This window comes from Oncorhynchus gorbuscha, linkage group LG07 (genome assembly GCF_021184085.1).
Source record: "Oncorhynchus gorbuscha isolate QuinsamMale2020 ecotype Even-year linkage group LG07, OgorEven_v1.0, whole genome shotgun sequence".
NCBI classification, from domain to species: Eukaryota; Metazoa; Chordata; class Actinopteri; order Salmoniformes; family Salmonidae; genus Oncorhynchus; species Oncorhynchus gorbuscha.
In genome coordinates this window covers 78,090,321-78,114,758 of record NC_060179.1, presented here as the reverse complement: position 1 = coordinate 78,114,758, position 24,438 = coordinate 78,090,321, and the positions used below count along the sequence as shown (strand labels likewise).

General features: G+C 44.5%; 1 protein-coding gene across 1 annotated transcript in view; it reads right to left on the bottom strand.

Annotated features, from left to right (window-relative positions):
- Nucleotides 1-3,260: 3,260 nt before the first annotated feature.
- LOC124039051 (ankyrin repeat and fibronectin type-III domain-containing protein 1-like) overlaps nucleotides 3,261-24,438 on the bottom strand; it is a 178,204-nt gene continuing 157,026 nt past the window's right edge. The window contains exons 20-21 of the mRNA XM_046354930.1: nucleotides 3,860-4,264; nucleotides 3,261-3,397 (exon numbers count right to left, since the gene is read on the bottom strand). Coding sequence (XP_046210886.1) covers nucleotides 3,261-3,397; nucleotides 3,860-4,264 — 542 coding nt within the window. The remainder of the gene's footprint in view (nucleotides 3,398-3,859; nucleotides 4,265-24,438) is intronic.

The window sequence follows — 24,438 nt, the reverse complement described above, 5'->3', positions numbered from 1 at the left end:
TTCAGGGTTATCTTTGGTCTCTTTGTTACCTCTCTGATTAATGTCCTCCTTGCCTTGTCTGTGAGGTTTAGTGGGTGGCCCTCTCTTAGCAGGTTTGTTGTGGTGCCATATTCTTTCCATTTTTTAATAATGTCTTTAATGGTGCTCCGTGGGATGTTCAAAGATTGGGATATTTTTTTATAACCCTGATCTGTACTTCTCCATATCTTTGTCCCTGACCTGTTTGGAGAGCTCCTTGGTCTTCATGGTGCTGCTTGCTTGGTGGTACCCCTTGCTTAGTGGTGTTGCAGACTCTGGGGCCATTCAGAACAGGTGTATATATACTGAGATCATATGACACTTAGATAAAGTCTCCCTGTGTGTAATCTAACTAATGATGTGACTTCTGAAGGTAATTGGTTGCACCAGATCTTATTTAGGGGCTTCATACCAAAGGGGGTGAATACATAGAAACACCACTTTTCCCTTTTTTTGATGTTGTTGTTGATTATTTCACCAATTTGGACTGTTTTGTGTTTGTCCATTACATGAAATACAAATAAAAATCCATTTAAATTACAGGTTGTAATGCAACAAAATAGAAAAAACACCAAAGGGGATGAATACTTTTGCAAGGCGCTGTAGCTTAGTAGAACCATACTGAGCCATTGCAGAACAAGCGAGCTTATATTTCAGTACAGGCCTACAGTGCAACAGACAGTCTAACTTCTAAACGAATGTGTCAGTGCTAAATCAAGGTTGTTTTTCTGGTTTAGTTGGCCTACGTGAAGGCTAAATGCTGTCATGAGGCAACACATTTGTGGGTTTTCACCATTGGTTTTGAGGTATAAACATTACGTCATTTATAGACCTCGGAGTATCAGCTTCTGTTATCATCAAACAAAGCCCCATAGTCATTTTGACTTTCTGTATATTCCAATTTGCTCCTTGAGTGTGTGTTTTTCCCCTCGTCTTTTCACTACGAAGAGATCCACATGTTTTCAATCAGATTTGTCCTTTGATTTTCCAGAAAATGCCTGCGATACAGCCCGGCGCAGTAGATCACTGGCTGTTCCACCGCTGTGGAGACATTGTCTGAAGCAGTGGCCTGCAATAATGCCACACACACATTACACACACATTACACACACATTACACACACATTACACACACAATTACACACATGAATGCCAGCACACACACACACACATTACACACACAAACACACACTATGGACACATGAATACCAGCGCACACACACACACACACATACAAACACACACACTATGGACACATGAATGCCAGCGCACACACACATTACACACACACACACAAACACACACACACACACACACACACACACACACACACACACACACACACACACACACACACACACACACACACACACACACACACACACACACACACACACACACACACACACACACACACACACACACACACACACACACACACACACTATGGACACATGAATGCCAGCGCACACACACACACATTACACACACACTATGGACACATGAATGCCAGCGCACACACACACACACACACACACACACACACACACACACACACACACACACACACACACACACACACACACACACACACACACACACACACACACACACACACACACAAACACACACACACACACACACACACACACACACACACACACACACACACACACACACACACACACACACACACACACACACACACACACACACACACACACACACACACACACACACACACACACACACACACTATGGACACATGAATGCCAGCGCACACGCACACACTATGGACACATGAATGCCAGCGCACACACACACACACACACACACACACACACACACACACACACACACACACACACACACACACACACACACACACACACACACACACACACACACACACACACACACACACACACACACACACACACACACACCAAAATACAGTACATGTGTGCTCTGATGTTCTTGTTAATCTTAATGGTGAATCAACAGGCCTCCCAGGTCGAGAGAGAAAAGTGACTTGCTACTTTCGTGACCCAGCTAGATAAAGATAGAAATGGCATTTGTTTTTGTTTTTTGTAATTCCCCTCGCAGACCTTTGATGAGCAACAACAGGGCAATTTGGACGGTCCATTTGGGTGCGAAGGCTTCAAGGTGGCAGCCAAGGGTCAGTTCATAAACACACACACATTCGCACACAAATAAACACAAATGAAGAGTAGTGACTGTCTTCCACCCCTTTGCCTCTTTCTCTCACTCGCTCTTGTTCAGTCCTCTAACCAAACATATTATAATTTCAAAGAATCACTAGAATTACTGAACACTACTTTGCATTATTTCAAATTTCCTTCCTTCTCTCTTGGGAAACACACGCGACTGATAATCAGGAATTCATGGACTTTTTTTTTCAATGCATTGTCTTGCATTGAGTTGAATAGAGTGATGAATAGGGATAGAGAGAGAGAGAGAGAGAGAGAGAGAGAGAGAGAGAGAGAGAGCAAGGGAGAGAGAGAGCAAGGGAAAGAGAGAGCAAGGGAGAGAGAGAGAGAGAGCAAGGAGAGAGAGAGAGAGAGAGAGAGAGAGAGAGAGAGAGAGAGAGAGCAAGGGACAGGGAGAGCAAGGGAGAGAGAGAGAGAGAGAGAGAGCAAGGGAGAGAGAGAGAGCAAGGGAGAGAGAGAGAGCAAGGGAGAGCAAGGGAGAGAGAGAGAGCAAGGGAGAGAGAGATCAAGGGAGAGAGAGAGAGAGAGAGCAAGGGAGAGAGAGAGAGCAAGGGAGAGAGAGAGAGCAAGGGAGAGCAAGGGAGAGAGAGAGAGCAAGGGAGAGCGAGATCAAGGGAGAGCGAGATCAAGAGAGAGAGAGAGAGAGAGAGAGAGAGAGAGAGAGAGAGAGAGAGAGAGAGAGAGAGAGAGCAAGGGAGAGAGAGAGCAAGGGAGAGAGAGAGAGAGCAAGGGAGAAAGGGAGAGAGCAAGGGAGAGAGAGAGAGAGAAAAAGGAGAGAGAGAGAGAACAATGGAGAGAGAGAGAGAACAAGGGAGAGAGAGAGAGAGCAAGGGAGAAAGGGAGACCGGAAAAGAAAAATAACATTTTGTGCGTAGATCTCTTCCTGCCAAGCATAATCTGCTGCTCTGCCCATGACCTTGCAAAGGTAGAGATAGAGACGGATAGAGAGACCGTTTGATGAAGGGATGAATAGATGGGTGGATGGATAGATGGATGGATAGAGAGACTGCAGTTACCTTTGTGACAGGCCACTGTGAGAGTGCCGACCCCCTTTGGCTCTGCAACTAGCAAGGGCAGCTCTCAGACCGCGATCCTGTGGCTTGGAACGGCTCTGCCGAGAGCTCAGAGTGCTCCAACAGGGAATATTCCCTGCCAACAGTGGTGTGAGATTCCAGTCGGTTCACACCTCACCATCACACATTCCCACATGGCGTCCCCCTGAACTACAGAACAAAGTGCCACCCGCCAGCAAGGAGAGGGGTGTGGAGAGGGAAGAGGGGTGTGGAGAGGGAAGAGGGGTGTGGAGAGGGAAGAGGGGTGTGGAGCGGGAAGAGGGGTGTGGAGAGGGAAGAGGGGTGTGGAGAGGGAAGAGGGGTGTGGAGAGGGAAGAGGGGTGTGGAGAGTGAAGAGGGGTGTGGAGAGGGAAGAGGGGTGTGGAAAGGGAAGAGGGGTGTGGAGAGGGAAGAGGGGTGTGGAGAGGGAAGAGGGGTGTGGAGAGGGAAGAGGGGTGTGGAGAGTGAAGAGGGGTGTGGAGAGGGAAGAGGGGTGTGGAGCGGGAAGAGGGGTGTGGAGAGGGAAGAGGGGTGCGGAGAGGGAAGATTGGTGTGGCACGGGGAAGAGGGGTGTGGAGAGGGATGAGGGGTGTGGAGCCGGAAGAGGGGTGTGGAGAGGGAAGAGGGGTGTGGAGCGGGGAGAGGGGTGTGGGCAGGGAAGTGGGGTGTGGGCAGGGAAGTGGGGTGTGGGCAGGGAAGAGGGGTGTGGGCAGGAAGAGGGGTGTGGGCAGGGAAGTGGGGTGTGGGCAGGGAAGTGGGGTGTGGGCAGGGAAGAGGGGTGTGGGCAGGAAGAGGGGTGTGGGCAGGAAGAGGGGTGTGGGCAGGGAAGTGGGGTGTGGGCAGGAAGTGGGGTGTGGGCAGGAAGTGGGGTGTGGGCAGGAAGTGGGGTGTGGGCAGGAATAGGGGTGTGGGCAGGAAGAGGGGTGTGGGCAGGAAGAGGGGTGTGGGGAATGTTCAGATGGAACTGTTAGCAGGCATAGGTGTGTCTGTGACGGCCAATACAGCGAGAAGGTGGAAATTGCGCCCCGCAATTCGGAGGAATCCTGCATCTGCAGGAAACCTGTCTTCTATACTTCTATCTGTCCATTTTGAAGTTAGGACAGGCGGGAGGGAGGCAGGGCGCTCTTGTGCAGTAGGTGGCGTTAACGCACAATAACGTTGGAAACCAGCTGCCGATAAACTCCACAGAAGAAGTGGCGACACCAGTAGACAGTGTCACTAACTATCAAGTTAGCCTTCACGCAGCAGCCTGACGGGCTCTGTTTCCGCAGTTCCGTTAACAATGGCGAGGGCAGGAGGGAGCGAAGGACACTGTGTGCTAGCTTAGCCAGCTCGTCTTAAGGAGGACTCTGGTACACAGCAGGCGGGAGGCGGGGGCGACGTCCTATCAGCATCCAGGATCCAAACAACCAGTTTTATAAAGTAAAATAGAATGTGTTCTATATACAGTAGTCCATATACTGTATAATGTATTGATGGGTTCTGACTTCTAAACTTGAAAATATGAAATATCCTTATTCCTGTCAGAGAGAAGGGAATGTAGCACGTTTACATTCTGTCAGCATATGTTATTGTTAGACATCAGGGATCCTATGGAAAGGAGAAGGGCCACAGTCTGGTACAAGTCAACAGGGCAGCCGTCGAGTTGGGAAGGTGTGAGGAATTTGGGCAGAGGTCAGGTCAGATGAAGTGAGAAGGAACAGACATCACTAAAGTTCTGTCTCGCAACAGAGGTGTATTGGCTGTTGAGATGTGTAAGGAGAAGACTCAGCAGAGGATACAAGGTCACACACAGGTACTTGTGTGAATATGTCTTGGTCTGTTCAGCTGTCTGACCCATTGGGTGAATAAACTTGGTTTGAGCTTTAATAATTGTCCATGAGTTTTTAGTGTTTTTAATTAGAACCTAACTGTATATAGGAAGTCTACAGACACAGCCAACGCTTCTGTCCCATGTCATAGAGACATTAACCCTACGGACACAACCGGTTTCACACATTTAAGTACTGTATCCTCAACATAGCTCATAATACATCTACTACTGTACATTGCCTAATAGTTCTGTTTATACTCACTGCATATTTATATCCTGGCTTCTTGACATAACTCACTCTAATATATTTAACTGGGCAAGTCAGTTAAGAACAAATTCGTATTTACAATAACAGCCTACCCCGGCCAAGCCCTAACAACACTGGGCCAATTGTGCGCCACCCTATGGGACTCCCAATCACAGCCAGGTGTGATACAGCCTGGAATCGAACCAGGGTCTGTAGTGACACCTCTCGCACTGACTTGCAGTGCCTTAGACTGCTGCGCCACTCAGGAGCCCATATCATTCACTGCTGTACATATCATTCTTAATATATCGTGTGTAAATTGATCCGGTCTATTTACAGGTATAGATCCAGGCTGTATACCAGTATAGATCCAGGCTGTATACCAGTATAGATCCAGGCTGTATACCAGTATAGATCCAGGCTGTATACCAGTATAGATCCAGGCTGTATACCAGTATAGATCCAGGCTGTATACCAGTATAGATCCAGGCTGTATACCAGTATAGATGCAGGCTGTATACCAGTATAGATGCAGGCTGTATACCAGTATAGATCCAGGCTGTATACCAGTATAGATCCAGGCTGTATACCAGTATAGATCCAGGCCGTATACCAGTATAGATCCAGGCCGTATACCAGTATAGATCCAGGCCGTATACCAGTATAGATACCAGATAGCAGGCCGTATACCAGTATAGATCCAGGCCGTATACCAGTATAGATCCAGGCCGTATACCAGTATAGATCCAGGCCGTATACCAGTATAGATCCAGGCCGTATACCAGTATAGATCCAGGCCGTATACCAGTATAGATCCAGGCCGTATACCAGTATAGATCCAGGCCGTATACCAGTATAGATCCAGGCTGTATACCAGTATAGATTGCATCGCTGTTACAGTGACGTGTTTCTTATTTTTGGTGTACATGTTTGACTGCATTGTTAGGAGCTAGTAACAAAATAATTTTGCTACACCAGCTATAACATCTGCGAAACTGTGTACGGACCAATAAACTTTGAAAGAGAACAGCAAACCATGAACCTTTAATCCTCAAATAAACTAATCTCTGTGCAGTCAATTAATCAATAATATCATACTTTTTAGAAGAAAAAATATATATATTTCCAATTTACAATCTGTGGAAACAATGAGAGTAGAAAGGTTCAGTACTTTTGTGAAACATCACAGCACAGTTGAACACTATGTCATATGGCAAATAGAGATCCAATGTGGATACAGTTGAAGTTGGAAGATTACATACACTTAGGTTGGAGTCATTAAAACTCATTTTTCAACCACTCAACACATTTCTTGTTAACAAACTATAGTTTTGTCAAGTCTGCTTGGACATCTACTTTGTGTATGACACAAGTCATTTTTCCAACAATTGTTTACAGCCAGGTTTTTCACTCATAATTCACTGTATCACAATTCCAGTGGGTCAGAAGTTTACATACACTAAGTTGACTGTGCCTTTAAACAGCTTGGAAAATTCCAGAAAATTATGTTATGATTTTAGAATCTTCTGATAGGCTAATTGACATAATTTGTGTCAACTGGAGGTGTACCTGTGGATGTATTTCAAGTACTACCTTCAAACTCAGTGCCTCTTTGCTTGACATCATGGGGAAATCAAAAGAAATCAGCCAAGCCCGCAGAAAAACAATTGTAGACCTCCACAAGTCTGGTTCATCATTGGGAGCAATTTCCAAACGCCTGAAGGTGCCACGTTCATCTGTACAAACAATAGTATGCAAGTATTAACACCATGGGACCACACAGCCACCATACCGCTCAGGAAAGAGACGCATTCTGTCTCCTAGAGATGAACGTACTTTGGTGCGAAAAGTGCAGATCAATCCCAGAACAACAGCAAAGGACATTGTGAAGATGCTGTAGGAAACAGGTACAAAAGTATCTATATCCACAGTAAAACGAGTCCTATATCGACATAACCTGAAAGGCCGCTCAGCAAGGAAGAAGCCACTGCTCCAAAACCCCCAGAAAAAAGCCAGACTATGGTTTGCAACTTCACATGGGGACAAAGATCGTACTTTCTGGAAAAATTTCCTCTGGTCTGATGAAACAAAAATGAAACTGTTTGGCCATAATGACAATCATTATGTTTGGAGGAAAAGGATGATGCTTGCAAGCCAAAGAACACCATCCCAACCGTGAAGCACAGGGGTGGCAGCATCATGTTGTGGGGGTGCATTGCTGCAGGAGGGACTGGTGCATTTCACAAAATAGATGGCATCATGAGGAAAGAAAATTATGTGGATACATTGAAGCAACATCTTAACCTCTTGGGGGCTAGGGGGCAGAATTTTCACTTTTGGATAAATAGCATGCCCAATTTCAACTTCCTGCTACTCATGCTAAGAATATAAGATATGCATATTATTATGGATGTGGGTAGAAACCACTGTGAAGTTTCTAAAACTGTTTGAATCATGTTTGTGAGTATAACAGAACTTAAGTAGCAGGCAAAACCCCGAGGACTAACTGTTCAGATTTTTTTCCCTCTCTCTGTTCCCTGAGTTGTCATGCCCAGGGATATTTCTTAGGAACATGTTGTTTTCAGTTCCTACTGCTTCCACTGGATGTCACCAGTCTTTGGAATTTGGTTGAGGTTCTTCCTTTGTGCAATGAAGAAGTAGGCCAACTAGGAACTGGGTACACTGTTGAGAGTTGTGCAAGACGTAAAAGGTATCGCTGGTTTGTTTTCATTCCTGTATTGAACACAGAAAGACCCGTCTACAATTTGATCGATTATTTACTTTTAAAAAATACCTAAAGTTCTATTACAAAAGTAGTTTAAAATATTATGGACGGAATAAATCGAACAAAAGGACCAATTGTGATGTTTATGGGACATATTGGAGTGCCAACAAAAGAAGCTTGTCAAAGGTAAGGCATGTTTTATATTTTATTTCAGTGCTTTGTGTAGCGCCTGCAGGGTTGAAAAATGCCAAGACATCAGTCAGGAAGTTGAAGCTTGGTCGCAAATGGGTCTTCCAAATGGACAATAGCTTCAAGCATACTTCAAAAGTTGTGGCAAAATGGGTTAAAGACAACAACGTCAAGGTATTGGAGTGGCCATCACAAAGCCGTGACCTCAATCCCATTGTGTCCAGAACTGAAAAAAACTGAAAAAGTGTATGCAAGCAAGGAGTACTATAAACCTGACTCAGTTACACCAGCTCTTTCAGGAGGAATGGGCCAACATTCACCCAATGTCATGTTTTGTCATTAATTATCATGTCTTGTCCCTGTGCTTCCCATTCTATTCGTTTCCCTCTGCTGGTCTTATTAGGTTCTTTCCCTCTTTCTATCCCTCTCTCTCCCCCTCCCTCTCTCACTCTCTCGCTCTCTCTTCTCTCTATCGTTCCGTTCCTGCTCCCAGCTGTTCCTATTCCCCTAATCATCATTTAGTCTTCCCACACCTGTTCCCGATCCTTTTCCCTGATTAGAGTCCCTATTTCTCTTCTTGTTTTCCGTACCTGCCCTGTCGGATCCTCATCTATAATTCACCGTGCTGTGTCTATGTTTTGCCCTGTCGTGTCGTGTTTCCCTCAGATGCTGCGTGGTGAGCAGGTGTCTGAGTCTGCTAGGTTCAAGTGCCTTCCCGAGGCAACCTGCAGTTCTCGATCAAGTCTCCAGTCTGTTCTCGTCTTTACGAGTAGTATTATGCTTTTTGTTTTGTAAAGTTTATTACTGGATTAAATACTCTGTTTTCGCCAAGTCGCTTTTGGGTCCTCATTCACCTGCATGACACCCAACTTATTGTGGGAAGCTTGTGGAAGGCTACCTGAAATGTTAAGGGCTACAAAATACTAATTGAGTGCATGTAAACTTCTGACCTACTGGGAATGTGATGAAAGAAATAAAAGCTGAAATAAATCATTCTCTATACTATTATTCTGACATTTCAAATTCTTAAAATAAAGTGGTGATCCTAACTGACCTAAGACTAGGAATTTTTACTAGGATTAAATGTCAGGAATTGTGAAAAATAGAGTTTAAATGTATTTGGCTAAGGTGTATGTAAACTTCCGACTTCAACTGTAGATGGTAGGGGTTGAATGGAGCTGAAGGTTGGGACTAATAACAAATAATAACAAGATAACTAATGTAAAATATATTGTGTGCATAAAACGTATATTGGTTAAAAGTTCTTATGGCTGGGGGCAGTATTGAGTAGCTTGGATGAATAAAGTGCCCAGAGTAAACTGCCTGCTACTCAGGCCCAGTTGCTAATATATACATATGATAGTATATTTGGATAGAAAACACTCTGAAGTTCCTAAAACTGTTAGAATGGTGTCTGTGAGTGTAACAGAACTCATATGGCAGAGAGAACAAAGCCAACCAGGAAGTGGGAAATCTGAGGTTTGTAGTATTTCAACTCTTTGCCTATCGAATATACAGTTTCTATAGGGTCAAATTGCTCCACTAGATGTCAACAGTCTTTAGAACCTTGTTTGATGCTTCTACTGTGAAAGAGGGTGGAATTGGAGCTGAATGAGTCAGTGGTCTGGCAGAGTGGCATGAGTCAAGGAGTCTGAATACTTTCCGAAGGCACTGTATGGATGGAGACTGTTTAGTGCCAAAAACATTTTAAAAAACAACAACAAATGTTTCCTTATATGTCTCAGGTACAGGACAGACACTTCAGAACAAACTGTCTATTGATTTTTTGGGGGGAACTATCTGTTGTTCCAAGTTGTGAATCTGTTATTAAATGCGTTTGTGTTGGCTAATAGCAATAAAACCAATTACAATTTTCATCAATTATTATTTTTAATATTATATTTTTAAAACTTCAAGGGATCTTAAAATTGTAAATCAAATCGCCAAATGATCATTGGTATGACTTTCTTAAAACAATTCCATATACAGTGGCTTGAGAAAGTATTCACCCTCTTGACATTGTTTCTATTTTGTTGCCTTACAACCTGGAATTAAAATAGATTTTTGGGGGGTTTGTATCATTTGATTTACACAACATGCCCACCACTTTGAAGATGCAAAATATATTGTGAAACAAACAGGAAATAAGACAACAAAAACTGAAAACTTGAGCGTGCATAACTATAACTATTCATCACATCAAATCAAATCAAATTTTATTTGTCACATACACATGGTTAGCAGATGTTAATGCGAGTGTAGCGAAATGCTTGTGCTTCTAGTTCCGACAATGCAGTGATAACCAACAAGTAATCTAACTAACAATTCCAAAACTACTGTCTTATACACAGTGTAAGGGGATAAGGAATATGTACATAAGGATATATGAATGAGTGATGGTACAGAGCAGCATACAGTAGATGGTATCGAGTACAGTATATACATATGAGATGAGTGTGTAGACAAAGTAAACAAAGTGGCATAGTTAAAGTGGCTAGTGATACATGTATTACATAAGGATGCAGTCGATGATGTAGAGTACAGTATATACATATGCATATGAGATGAATAATGTAGGGTAAGTAACATTATATAAGGTAGCATTGTTTAAAGTGGCTAGTGATATATTTACATCATTTCCCATCAATTCCAATTATTAAAATGGCTGGAGTTGGGTCAGTGTCAATGACAGTGTGTTGGCAGCAGCCACTCAATGTTAGTGGTGGCTGTTTAACAGTCTGATGGCCTTGAGATAGAAGCTGTTTTTCAGTCTCTCGGTCCCAGCTTTGATGCACCTGTACTGACCTCGCCTTCTGGATGATAGCGGGGTGAACAGGCAGTGGTTCGGGTGGTTGATGTCCTTGATGATCTTTATGGCCTTCCTGTAACATCGGGTGGTGTAGGTGTCCTGGAGGGCAGGTAGTTTGCCCCCGGTGATGCGTTGTGCAGTCCTCACTACCCTCTGGAGAGCCTTACGGTTGAGGGCGGAGCAGTTGCCGTACCAGGCGGTGATACAGCCCGCCAGGATGCTCTCGATTGTGCATCTGTAGAAGTTTGTGAGTGCTTTTGGTGACAAGCCGAATTTCTTCAGCCTCCTGAGGTTGAAGAGGCGCTGCTGCGCCTTCTTCACGACGCTGTCAGTGTGAGTGGACCAATTCAGTTTGTCTGTGATGTGTATGCCGAGGAACTTAAAACTAGCTACCCTCTCCACTACTGTTCCATCGATGTGGATAGGGGGGTGTTCCCTCTGCTGTTTCCTGAAGTCCACAATCATCTCCTTAGTTTTGTTGACGTTGAGTGTGAGGTTATTTTCCTGACACCACACTCCGAGGGCCCTCACCTCCTCCCTGTAGGCCGTCTCGTCGTTGTTGGTAATCAAGCCTACCACTGTTGTGTCGTCCACAAACTTGATGATAGAGTTGGAGGCGTGCGTGGCCACGCAGTCATGGGTGAACAGGGAGTACAGGAGAGGGCTCAGAACGCACCCTTGTGGGGCCCCCGTGTTGAGGATCAGAGGGGAGGAGATGTTGTTGCCTACCCTCACCACCTGGGGGCGGCCCGTCAGGAAGTCCAGTACCCAGTTGCACAGGGCGGGGTCGAGACCCAGGGTCTCGAGCTTGATGACGAGCTTGGAGGGTACTATGGTGTTGAATGCCGAGCTGTAGTCGATGAACAGCATTCTCACATAGGTATTCCTCTTGTCCAGCTGGGTTAGGGCAGTGTGCAGTGTGGTTGAGATTGCATCGTCTGTGGACCTATTTGGGTGGTAAGCAAATTGGAGTGGGTCTAGGGTGTCATGTAGGGTGGAGGTGATATGGTCCTTGACTAGTCTCTCAAATCACTTCATGATGACGGAAGTGAGTGCTACGGGGCGGTAGTCGTTTAGCTCAGTTACCTTAGCTTTCTTGGGAACAGGAACAATGGTGGCCCTCTTGAAGCATGTGGGAACAGCAGACTGGTATAGGGATTGATTGAATATGTCCGTAAACACACCGGCCAGCTGGTCTGGGCATGCTCTGAGGGCGCTGCTGGGGATGCCGTCTGGGCCTGCAGCCTTGCGAGGGTTAACACGTTTAAATGTCTTACTCACCTCGGCTGCAGTGAAGGAGAGACCGCATGTTTTCGTTGCAGGCTGTGTCAGTGGCACTGTATTGTCCTCAAAGCGGGCAAAAAAGTTATTTAGTCTGCCTGGGAGCAAGGCATCCTGGTCTGTGACTGGGCTGGGTTTCTTCTTGTAGTCCGTGATTGACTGTAGACCCTGCCACATGCCTCTTGTGTCTGAGCCATTGAATTGAGATTCCACTTTGTCTCTGTACTGACGCTTAGCTTGTTTAATAGCCTTGCGGAGGGAATAGCTGCATTGTTTATATTCGGACATGTTACCAGACACCTTGCCCTGATTAAAAGCAGTGGTTCGCGCTTTCAGTTTCATTCAGTTTCATTTAAATGTTTCCCCTTAAACCACTCAAGTGTTGCTTTAGCAGTATACTTAGGGTTATTTTCATTGGCATGGACTGGGAAACTGGTCATAATTGAAGGAATGATGGATGGCGCTAAATACAGGGAAATTCTTGAGGTAAACCTGTTTCAGTCTTCCAGAGATATGAGACTGGGACGGAGGTTCACCTTCCAGCAGGACAAACATCCTGACAGCATGATGCTGCCAACACTGTGGGGATGCTGTTTCACTGTGGGGATGTGGGGATAGTGTTCTCGGGGTGATGAGAGGTGTTGGGTTTGCACCAGACATAGCATTTTCCTTGATTACAAAAAAGCTGAATTTTAGTCTCATCTGACCAGAGTACCTTCTTCTATATGTTTGCTTTGCTGCTCCTTCAGGGTTATCTTTGGTCTCTTTGTTTCCTCTCTGATTAATGCACTCCTTGCCTGGTCCGTGAGTTTTGGTGGGTGGCCCTCTCTTGGCAGGTTTGATGTGGTGCCATATTCTTTCCATTTTTTAATAATGGATTTAACGGTGCTCCATGGGATGTTCAAAGTTTAGGATATTTTTTTATAACTGTGATCTGTACTTCTCCACAACTTCGTCCCTGACTTGTTTGGAGAGCTCCTTGGTCTTCATGGCGCTGCTTGCTTGGTGGTACCCCTTGCTTAGTGGTGTTGCAGACTCTGGGGACTTTCAGAACAGGTGTATATACAGTGGGGAGAACAAGTATTTGATACACTGCCGATTTTGCAGGTTTTCCCTACTTACAAAGCATGTAGAGGTCTGTAATTTTTATCATAGGTACACCAGGTATAGGTTGAATATCAAAGGTAAGGTTGAGGTCAGTGATAAAGTAGTCTACAGTACTATAGTACTACTGCCAAGAGATGAGCTATAGGTGTACCTACCATAGGAGTCCCTTCGAAGCCTACCATTGACTATGTACATACCCAGCGTGCGATAGAGATGCAGGAGTTGTGACCCATTGTTTTTGGCACATAGTTGCTCTGAAGATAGATGGGGGGCAATCAAATCACATATGGTGTTGAGGGCACAGCTGGGGGCAGAGGGGGGTCTATAGAAAGCGGCAACGGTGAGAGACTTGTTTCTGGAAAGGTTCATTTTTAGAAGTAGAAGCTCAAATTGTTTGGGTACAGACCTGGATAGTAGGACAGAACTCTGCAGGCCATCTCTGCAATAGATTACAACACCGCCCCTTTTGGCAGTTCTATCTTGTCGGAAAATGTTATAGTTAGGAATGGAAATTTCAGGGTTTTTGGTGGTCTTCCTAAGCCAGGATTCAGACACAGCTAGGACATTAGTGGAGTGTGCTAGGGCAGTGAATAAAACCAACTTAGGGAGGAGGCTTCTAATGTTAACATGCATGAAACCAAGGCTTTTACGGTTGCAGAAGTCAACAAATGAGAGAGCCTGGGGGATGGGAGTGGAGGTAGACACTGCAGGGCCTGGATTAACCTCTACATCACCGGAGGAACAGAGGGGGAGTAGGATAATGGTACGGCTAAAGGCTAACAGAACTGGACGCCTAGTACGTTCAGAACAGAGAGTAAGAGGAGCAGATTTCTGGGCACGGTAGAATATATTCAAGGCATAATGCACAGACAAAAGTATTGTAGGATGTGAATACAGTGGGGGTAAACCTGTGCATATAGTGATAATGAAAGAGATATTGTCTCCAGAAATAGCATTTAAACCAGGTGATGTCACTGCGTGTGTGGGGGGATGGAACTAAATTGTTAGCCGATGCGTGTTGAGCAGTGCTAGAGGCTCTACAGTGAAACAAAACAATAGTTACAAACCAGAACAGCAATCGACACGGCATGGTGACGTTAGGGAAAGGCATGGTGACATTAGGGAAAGGCATGCGTAGCCAGGTGATCATTCAAGTCCAGTGAGTGGATTCAAGCAGCTAGGATTTTAATCCATGACGGCGTAGTGTGTTACTAATGGTTTTCTTTGAGACTGTGGTCCCAGCTCTCTTCAGGTCATTGATCAGGTCCTGCAGTGTAGTTCTGGGCTGACCCCTCACCTTCCTCATGATCATTGATGCCCCACGAGGTGAGATCTTACATGGAGCCTCAGACCGAGGGTGATTGACCCGTCATCTTGAACTTGTTGCCTTCTCACCAAGCTGCTTGCCTATTGTCCTGTAGCCCATCCCAGCCTTGTGCAGGTCTAAAAATGTAACCCTGATGTCCTTACACAGCTCTCTGGTCTTGGCCATTGTGGAGAGGTTGGAGTCTGTTTGATTGAGTATGTGGACAGGTGTATTTTATACAGCTAACGAGTTCAAACAGGTGCAGTTAATACAGGTAATGAGTGGGGAACAGGAGGACTTCTTAAAGAAAAACTAACAGATCTGTGAGAGCCAGAATTCGTACTGGTTGGTAGGTGATCAAATACTCATGTCATGCAATAAAATGCAAATTAATTACTTAAAAATCATACAATGTTATTTTCTGGATTTTTGTTTTAGATTCTGTCTCTCACAGTTGAAGTGTACCTATGATAAAAATTAAACCTGCAAAATCAGCAGTGTATCAAATACTTGTTCTCCCCACTATATACTGAGATCATGTAACAGACATGTGACAATTAAATTGCACACAGGTGGACTTTATGTAACTAATTATGTGACTTCTGAAGGTAATTGGTTATTTTTCTAATTTCACCTCATCAATTTGGACTATTTTGTGTTTGTCCATCACATGAAATCCAAATTGAAATACACTTAAATTAAAGGTTGTATTGCAACAAAATAGGAAAAACCCCAAGGGGGATGAATACTTTTGCAAGGCTCTGTATGTATGTATGTATGTATGTATGTATGTATGTATGTATGTATGTATGTATGTATGTATGTATGTATGTATGTATGTATGTATGTATGTATGTATGTATGTATGTATGTATGTATGTATGTATGTATGTATGTATGTATGTATGTATGTATGTATGTATGTATGTATGTATGTATGTATGTATGTATGTATGTATGTATGTATATTTGCCCAAAAATATATGGGGAATTGGAAGTGATGCAGACAATTACATTGATTGAAGCTGCAATCTGTCTGCAATATTAAAGCTGGTCTACCTCGTAAATAAATACAGTATATATATATATAACATCTCTGTGCTGCTGTTTTAGTTATTCAGTCTCCTGAGGAGTAATGCCAAAATGATCTAATATTTGTAATGCTGTATGAAGTCATTTCACGCTCTTTTCTCTCTCACTCTCTTCCTAAACATGGCCATTGACAGAGTAGACAATATATGTCAATAATCCATCTGCATCCATGCTTTCCCTTTTCATCTCCCCCTGTCTCTCTTTCCAAACCTGTACCCGCTCCTCTACCTCTCTCATCACTAAATATTGCAGATCAGGACTGCACACAGCGCCTTTGTGTGGTTGCCATGGATACCAGTTGCCGTGCCTTCAGACCGATGCTGATATCTGGAGGCCTTTGAGATGTTGCGTTGCATATTCTACTGTGTTCTAGTCAATGCCAGTTCGACATTGCTCTTGTGTTAATATTAAATATATTTTTACTTTGAGATTTTGTGTGTATTGTTGTGAATTGTTAGATACTACTGCACTGTTGGAGCTAGGAACACAAGCATTTTGTTACACAAACATCTGCTAAATATGTGTATGTGACCAATAAAACGTGATTTGCTCCATTGTACTCCATCGCCGTGGGCACAGGATATTGACAGCCATTGAAAACTATCAGCTGAAAAAGCTAAAAGATGTATTCAACTGAGAATTAAGCAAGGGGGAGGAAAGGAGAGGAGGGCTAGGAGAAGGTGAGAGAACTCCACTCACATACAGTACTCTCAATATCTCTTGAGCTGCTACTAGGAAAGGTAAAACCAGATTTCATTGTACAGATTGAAAAAGTGCCGATTAGAATAGAGAAGAATCTTCCATTAAAGATGCACCACTGAACGGTATGTTTTGTCTCTACTTCTTGAAGTGATTTCACTAGTCATTGAACTGAGTGAAGAGTGACAGGCAGAGGCAGTTGTAGAATCAGAATCACCTTTATGTGCCAAGCGCATTAACGCATAGTCAGACTGCTACTTGGTGATATGGTGTTGCTAGTATAGACAACACAGTCATAATGTTTCTCTGTGGTATGGTGCTGCTAGTGAGAGACAACATCCTCATATTTCTACTCTGTGATATGGTGTTGCTAGTGATATACAACATTCTCAGAATGTTAATTGGTGATTTGGTGCTGCTAATTAAATACAACATACTCAGAACTTTGGTGAGATGATACTGCTAGTGATATGCAGCATACTCAGAATGTTGCTTGATGATATGGTGCTGCTAGTGATAAGACAACATACTCATAATGTTACTCTGTGATATGGTGCTGTTAGTGTGTTACGTTCCCCAGTTTCTGTGTTGTTTTGGGTTTGTATGTGTGTGTATTTCAGGAAATGGCTTCCAGGATTCTAAGCAGCTGATTGGTCGGCCCCATCGATGATTGGAGCTCTGAACCCTCCCTCTCGTCAGGTTAAAACACCATTATGTTACGTACGCCTCTTGAAGGAGGGTACGCAACACACTGCTACACTCAGTTCCCCGTGGAGTGGAAGAGGTATGTGATTGTAGGTGCGGGTAAGGATGACAGGGTGTTTCTTAAGCAGGTTTGCGTTCCATCCTCCAAGAGGCGTACGTGACATCATGGGGGCTCATCCAGGATGATTAAATCCACAGGACCCCTGCTGCTCTGAGCTTTCTGTGATTGGTGATTGAGGTGTGGTGGTAGGTTGTGAGTTTGGATGACTTGTTTAGTTTGCGTGTGTTCAATATGCTGCTGTGTACCATGGCTGCCTCAGCCGTCTCCCATTTTATTGAAGCGCCCTCTGTTGATTGTTTGGTGGGGTCGCGTATAGTAGACCTTTGCGCCATAGCTGACCATTATGGACTTATCATTCCTGAGAAAACCCTAAAAGCTGAGCTTGTGGTTCTAGTCATGGAGGGTTTAGTGAGAAAACACATTTTCTTGCTGAAAGATGAGGAGAGGAAGGCTTCAGGAGAGGAGATGGGTAGACCTTCCGATGCCAAGTCAGAGGACGGCGCGGAGGGCGCGGTTGCTCGTACCCCTTTACATTCCCCTAATTCAACCCTTTATCTTCTGCTTTGGGTCGCTCAGATGGTACCGCTAGACTAAAGGTGAGGCTGGCCCGTTTGGAAATGGAGCAAAAAGATAAAGAGTGCATTAGACTGATTGATTTTTAAATGAGGAAAATGGAAATACAAGCCGACAAGGAGGTAAGGATCTGACAACTGGAGCTAGACACTGGCTCCAGTGAGACTCCACAACCTGCTCATCATCATGCCCACTTCGATGTATTTAACAATATTGCTTTAGTCCTTCCATTTCGGTAGTCAGACGTTGATTCTTATTTCTCTGCGTTTGAACTTGCGGCCACTGCGCTGCATTGGCCACTAGAGGTTTGGCCGCTCCTGTTGCAATGTAAATTGTCTGGGAAAGCCAAGGAAGTAGTAGCTTCTCTCACCCTGGAAGACAGTTTACACTACGATATAGTTTAAACAACCGTGTTGCAGGCTTATGAGTTGGTGCCTGAAGCTTATAGGCAGGGTTTCAGGAACCACAAAAAACTGATATTCAGGAGTTGATGCTGTTGGAGGATTTTAAAAGCAACCTGCCTGGTAGAATTGTAGTTAATTTAAATGAACAGAAAGTGGCGACATTGGCCCAGGCAGCAGTGTTGGCAGATGAGTCTGCTTTGACACACAAGACTGTCTTTGGTGCGCCACGTTTTGAAGGCCGGACGATTACGTCATCAGTGCCTCGTTCAGGTCGCTTTTCCTCCGACGACGCTAAGCCTTCGCACTAAATCTGTGAATGTTTTTACTGTCACCAAAAGGGTCACGTGATTGCGGACTGCCACGGTTTTGAAAAATAAACAGAAACAGTCCCTGTCACCATCCCCTAAATTAAAAAGCGGGGGTTTAGTCTTTGGCTCGTCCGTTGGACCGAGTTATTGATTCAGCATTTGGGAAACCGGGTCCTATCTATGCTCCGTTTATCTCTGCCGGTTGTGTTTCCTTAACTGGACACACAAATCTTACGAGACACAGGGGCAGCGCAGTCAGTAATCGTTACTGATGCTTTACCCTGGTCTCCTGAAACATATTGTGGCTCGCATGTCATATTACAGGGGATAGAGACCGTACCTGTACCATTACACTGGGTCCACTTATTGTCAGACTTGGTATCAGGACGTTTCCGTGTTGGTGTAGTGTCTACATTGCCAGTAAAAGGAGTCACATTGCTACTAGGGAACGATATCGCTGGTGGTAACGTCACTTCTGTGTTAGAAGTAGTAGACAACCCAGAAATCTACCTCGCTTAGATGACTGCATTGATAGAATTGTCTCTGCTGCTTATGTTAGTAAGCTAGATTTGCTAAAAGGTTATTGGCAGGTGCCTCTGACCTCTCGAGTGTCTGACATCTCGGCTTTCGTGATGCCTGATAACTTCGTACAATATACTGCGATGCCCTTTGGAATGTGTAATGCACCTGCTACTTTTCAGCGCCAAGTTAACATTGTGTTCGCGGATGTGCCAAATTATACTGTTAACCTTGACGATGTGGTCTACTTGGTCTGATCATCTCGCCACCTTGAAAAGTGTGTTTCAGTGGTTGGAGAATGCTTCTTTAACCCTCAATTTGGCCAAGTGTGAGTTCTGGAAGGCTGCTGTGACTTACTTAGGGAAGCAGGTGTGAGTTCTGGAAGGCTGCTGTGACTTACTTAGGGAAACAAGTGTGAGTTCTGGAAGGCTGCTGTGACTTACTTAGGGAAACAAGTGTGAGTTCTGGAAGGCTGCTGTGACTTACTTAGGTAAACAAGTGTGAGTTCTGGAAGGCTGGTGTGACTTACTTAGGGAAACAAGTGTGAGTTCTGGAAGGCTGGTGTGACTTACTTAGGGAAACAAGTGTGAGTTCTGGAAGGCTGCTGTGACTTACTTAGGGAAACAAGTGTGAGTTCTGGAAGGCTGCTGTGACTTACTTAGGGAAACAAGTGTGAGTTCTGGAAGGCTGCTGTGACTTACTTAGGTAAACAAGTGTGAGTTCTGGAAGGCTGGTGTGACTTACTTAGGGAAACAAGTGTGAGTTCTGGAAGGCTGGTGTGACTTACTTAGGGAAACAAGTGTGAGTTCTGGAAGGCTGCTGTGACTTACTTAGGGAAACAAGTGTGAGTTCTGGAAGGCTGCTGTGACTTACTTAGGGAAACAAGTGTGAGTTCTGGAAGGCTGCTGTGACTTACTTAGGGAAACAAGTGTGAGTTCTCGAAGGCTGCTGTGACTTACTTAGGGAAACAAGTGTGAGTTCTGGAAGGCTGCTGTGACTTACTTAGGGAAACAAGTGTGAGTTCTGCAAGGCTGCTGTGACTTACTTAGGGAAACAAGTGTGAGTTCTGGAAGGCTGCTGTGACTTACTTAGGGAAGCAGGTGTGAGTTCTGGAAGGCTGCTGTGACTTACGTAGGGAAGCAGGTGGGACGAGGTCAAGTGTGCCCAGTAACTGGAAAAGTGGAAGCAATTATTGCTTTTCCTGCTCCCACGACTCACCGCCAGTTGCGCAGATTCCTGGAGATGGTAGGGTACTATCGTACGTTGTGCAAGAATTTTTTGACGGTTCTAGCTCCCCTTACATCTCTGCTTAGTCTCAAAGTACCATTTAAGTGGTCCCAGGACTGTAAGTATGTTTTTGAGTCCGCCAAAGTGCTACTTTGTAGTGCCCCAGTTGGAATTGGAGGTAGACGCTAGTATAGTGGGGGTGGGTTCGGTTCTCTTGGAGGAAGACAACGAGGGAGTGGATTGGCCCATCAGTTTCTTCTCCCGTAAGTTCAATTTGTGTCAGTCAAGGTACTCCATTGAACAAGAGACGCTGGCTTTATTATTAGCCTTATAGTTTTTTGAGGTATATGTGGGCTCCAGTGGCTTGTCTGTACTGGTCTTCACAGACCATAATCCTCTAGTGTTTCTTAGGCAAATGTACAATCAGAACAGCTCTGATTGTACAGGGATACAATAACCAGATTAACTATGTGAAGGGTTCTGCGAATGTGGTTGCCGACGCTCTATCACGGGTTTAGTAACTGGGGATGCGTGTTGGTTTTTGTTTTTTGGAGTTTGCAGGTTTTGGGGTGGGCATGTTATGCTCCCCAGTTTCTGTGTTGTTTTGGGTTTGTATGTGTTTGTATTTCAGGAAATGGTTTCTTGGATTCTAAGCAGCTGATTGGTCGGCCACATCGATGATTGGAGCTCTGAACCCTCCCTCTCGTCAGGGGAAACAGCTGTTTTCAATTATCAACTCCTTCTCCGGCCAGATAAAAGCCAGTGTTCCTTTGTCAGGAGGAGAGAGCTTCTTTGATGTCCTGTGTTGGTTGTTGCCCAGTAACAGTTTTGTTGAAAGTATTTTGTTGCTGCTACTACTGAGGTACCTGTATCTAAATGCAGAGAGATGGACTCTGTAGTTATTTAGTGTACAGTTCAGGTATGGCTTGATGTGGTGTGCAGCATAGACTGCATAGTCCTTTAGTCTCTATTGGCCAGATGGCCGGTAGGTGAGGGCCACAGCATAGTCCTTTAGTCTCTATTGGCCAGATGGCCGGTAGGTGAGGGCCACAGCATAGTCCTTTAGTCTCTATTGGCCAGATGGCCGGTAGGTGAGGGCCACAGCTTAGTCCTTTAGTCTCTATTGGCCAGATGGCCGGTAGGTGAGGGCCACAGCTTAGTCCTTTAGTCTCTATTGGCCAGATGGCCGGTAGGTGAGGGCCACAGCTTAGTCCTTTAGTCTCTATTGGCCAGATGGCCGGTTGGTGAGGGCCACAGCATAGTCCTTTAGTCTCTATTGGCCGGTTGGTGAGGGCCACAGCATAGTCCTTTAGTCTCTATTGGCCAGATGGCCGGTTGGTGAGGGCCACAGGATAGTCCTTTAGTCTCTATTGGCCAGATGGCCGGTTGGTGAGGGCCACAGGATAGTCCTTTAGTCTCTATTGGCCAGATGGCCGGTTGGTGAGGGCCACAGCTCGGGGGAAGAAACTGTTCAGGTAGCGGGAGATTTTGTCAAGGAGTGATCTGAACCACCTGCCAGAGGTTCATTTTTGGAGGAGGAGGTGACCCGGGTGGGAAGGGTTGTTGATGATCTTTCCTGCTCGCTTCCTTGCCCTTGACTTGTGCAGGACCTTGATGGAGGGCAGGTGGCAGCCGAAAGACCCTGTCTGCAATCCAGACAATATGTTTCAGTTTGCCCTTGCGGTTGGCAGACGCACACCCCAACCCAAACCAGACAGTGATGGAGGAGGTGAGGATGGACTCAACGATTGATGCGTAAAACTGTTTCAGGGTTGACTGGGAGATTTTATTTCAGCTGCCGCAGGTATTAAATCCGCCGGTGTGCCGCCTTGGTGACCGCTGTGCTGTTGTTCTTCCACTTGAGGTTGTGGGAGATGATGGAATTTGAATGATTCAGCTGTGCCATCAATCTCGAGGGGGAGAGATGGCTCAGGCAAACACAACTTCCACAATTTTATTGTGTTGAGTTCCAGGTTATTGCGACAGCACCAGGCCACTAGCCGGTCGTCATCACCGAAGTTGTGAGTGAAGAGTGACGGACGGAGGCAGTGTCGTGAGTGACGGACGGAGGCAGTGTCGTGAGTGACGGACGGAGGCAGTGTCGTGAGTGACGGACGGAGGCAGTGTCGTGAGTGACGGACGGAGGCAGTGTCGTGAGTGACGGACGGAGGCAGTGTCGTGAGTGACGGACGGAGGCAGTGTCGTGAGTGACGGACGGAGGCAGTGTCGTGAGTGACGGACGGAGGCAGTGTTGTGCACAACATCCACATGGGAAAGGTTTATTTCAACTGGTCAAACATTATAGGAACTCTGGTGATTTTAGGACTGACATCATCCCCAACAGCAAACATATTAGCTTTATTTTCATTTAGGAAATTATAACAGTTCATCTATTTATAAGGAAATGCAAAAATATACAGATATGATGATCCCACTTGATTTTGGCCAACTATGTGCACGTGGCATAAAGACATTGAGACTGATCTGATATGGCCTTTTAGCTGTTCGACCATATATATAATAATAATAATAATAATAATAATAATAATAATAATGAGTGATTGAAATGTGTGGAAGTGGGGCGACATAGATCACTAAATCAATAGGACAATAACATAGTAATATTCAATATTTCATATCAACAGATTATGCTTTTACTCCTGAGAAATATACATTGACTGGTGGATTTGGTAGTATACCTGTCCCCCCCCCCCCCCATCAACTGGTGGATTTGGTAGTAGACCCCCCCCCCCCCAATTGACTGGTGGATTTGGTAGTAGGCCTACCCCCAAAACCAAAGCCCAACACTTAAGACAATAACATAGTGATTTTAGTCATTTGGAGAAGTGGTTTAAAGACCACATGACTGTAAATAAAAGTGAGAGTATAAGTTTTCTTAAGAACTCATTTACAACAGCCTGTAAATGCACAGGTAGCTTATATACTGTCGAGAGGACACAATAATTACTAGCCTAGCTCCATATTTCCCTAATGGATAAAAACATTGTTGCTAATATATACTGTATTTCTTTAAGAGACAAGTGGAAAAAAATGACCTGTTGATGCAACACCAAACTTAAACGTCAACAATTACTATTCCGCCATATTAATATTCTAATAATGCAACAATTTGTTTTACAATCGTTACTGATAAAGCTGGCCTCGATCGGTACGTTACATTTAAATGAGGTTTTATAGTCACCAGCCATTTTAAAATAGTGAAAAGCTAGCTCCGGTTTCCCTCTTACCCATGCAATACGGCTTTGATAAACCTGTAAAGGTGTTGTTTGGGCTTTAGCTTGATGTATCATCATTTGAATAAAATAAAAATAGACATACAAAGTTCAAAGTGCAATTTAGTCTGATATTATCCATGGTGTGGATTCACTTCATATGAGCACAATTATTAGCTGGTCCTGGAAATGTTACTCTAATAACATGAATCCAATACGCTGTATTCATCTCTACAACAGAGTATTAATACTATAGACAGTATAATACTCTGTACCAGAGAACACAGGATAAAAACATAACGCTACAGTGTTCATGATTAAACAGTTCAAAAGCAACCCTTAAAGTGTCATGGAAACATAACAGAAACATAACTTCACACCGCATACTAAAGTCCACGATGTAAAGTGCAGCCTCTGACCCCACCAGTCCATGACCCCTGATCTCTAAACCTTGACTTTCTCATGCCAAACCAAGGGGGGTGGCACAAAATCAAACTGGACACAAGCTACAGTCCACACAGGTACAAAACAAAGTCCATGCCAACAAGATAATAAATCTCCATTTGATTCAAGTACAAGACAAATGGTAGACATTCAATGCAAAATAGCAAGTTATCAACGTTTTAAAATAGAGTACAAAAATACTTATAGGGATATAGGGGCTATGATATTGGAATTCATTGCAGCTCGCTATGGAATGTTTAATATTCTCGTCATCATCAGTATTCTTAACGATGGGCTTGTCAGAACATGGCCCAGGGGCAACCTACAGTCCACTTAAAGATTCATAACTGTTTACTACTGTATACTAGAAAGATCTTGACCCCTATCTACAGCGCA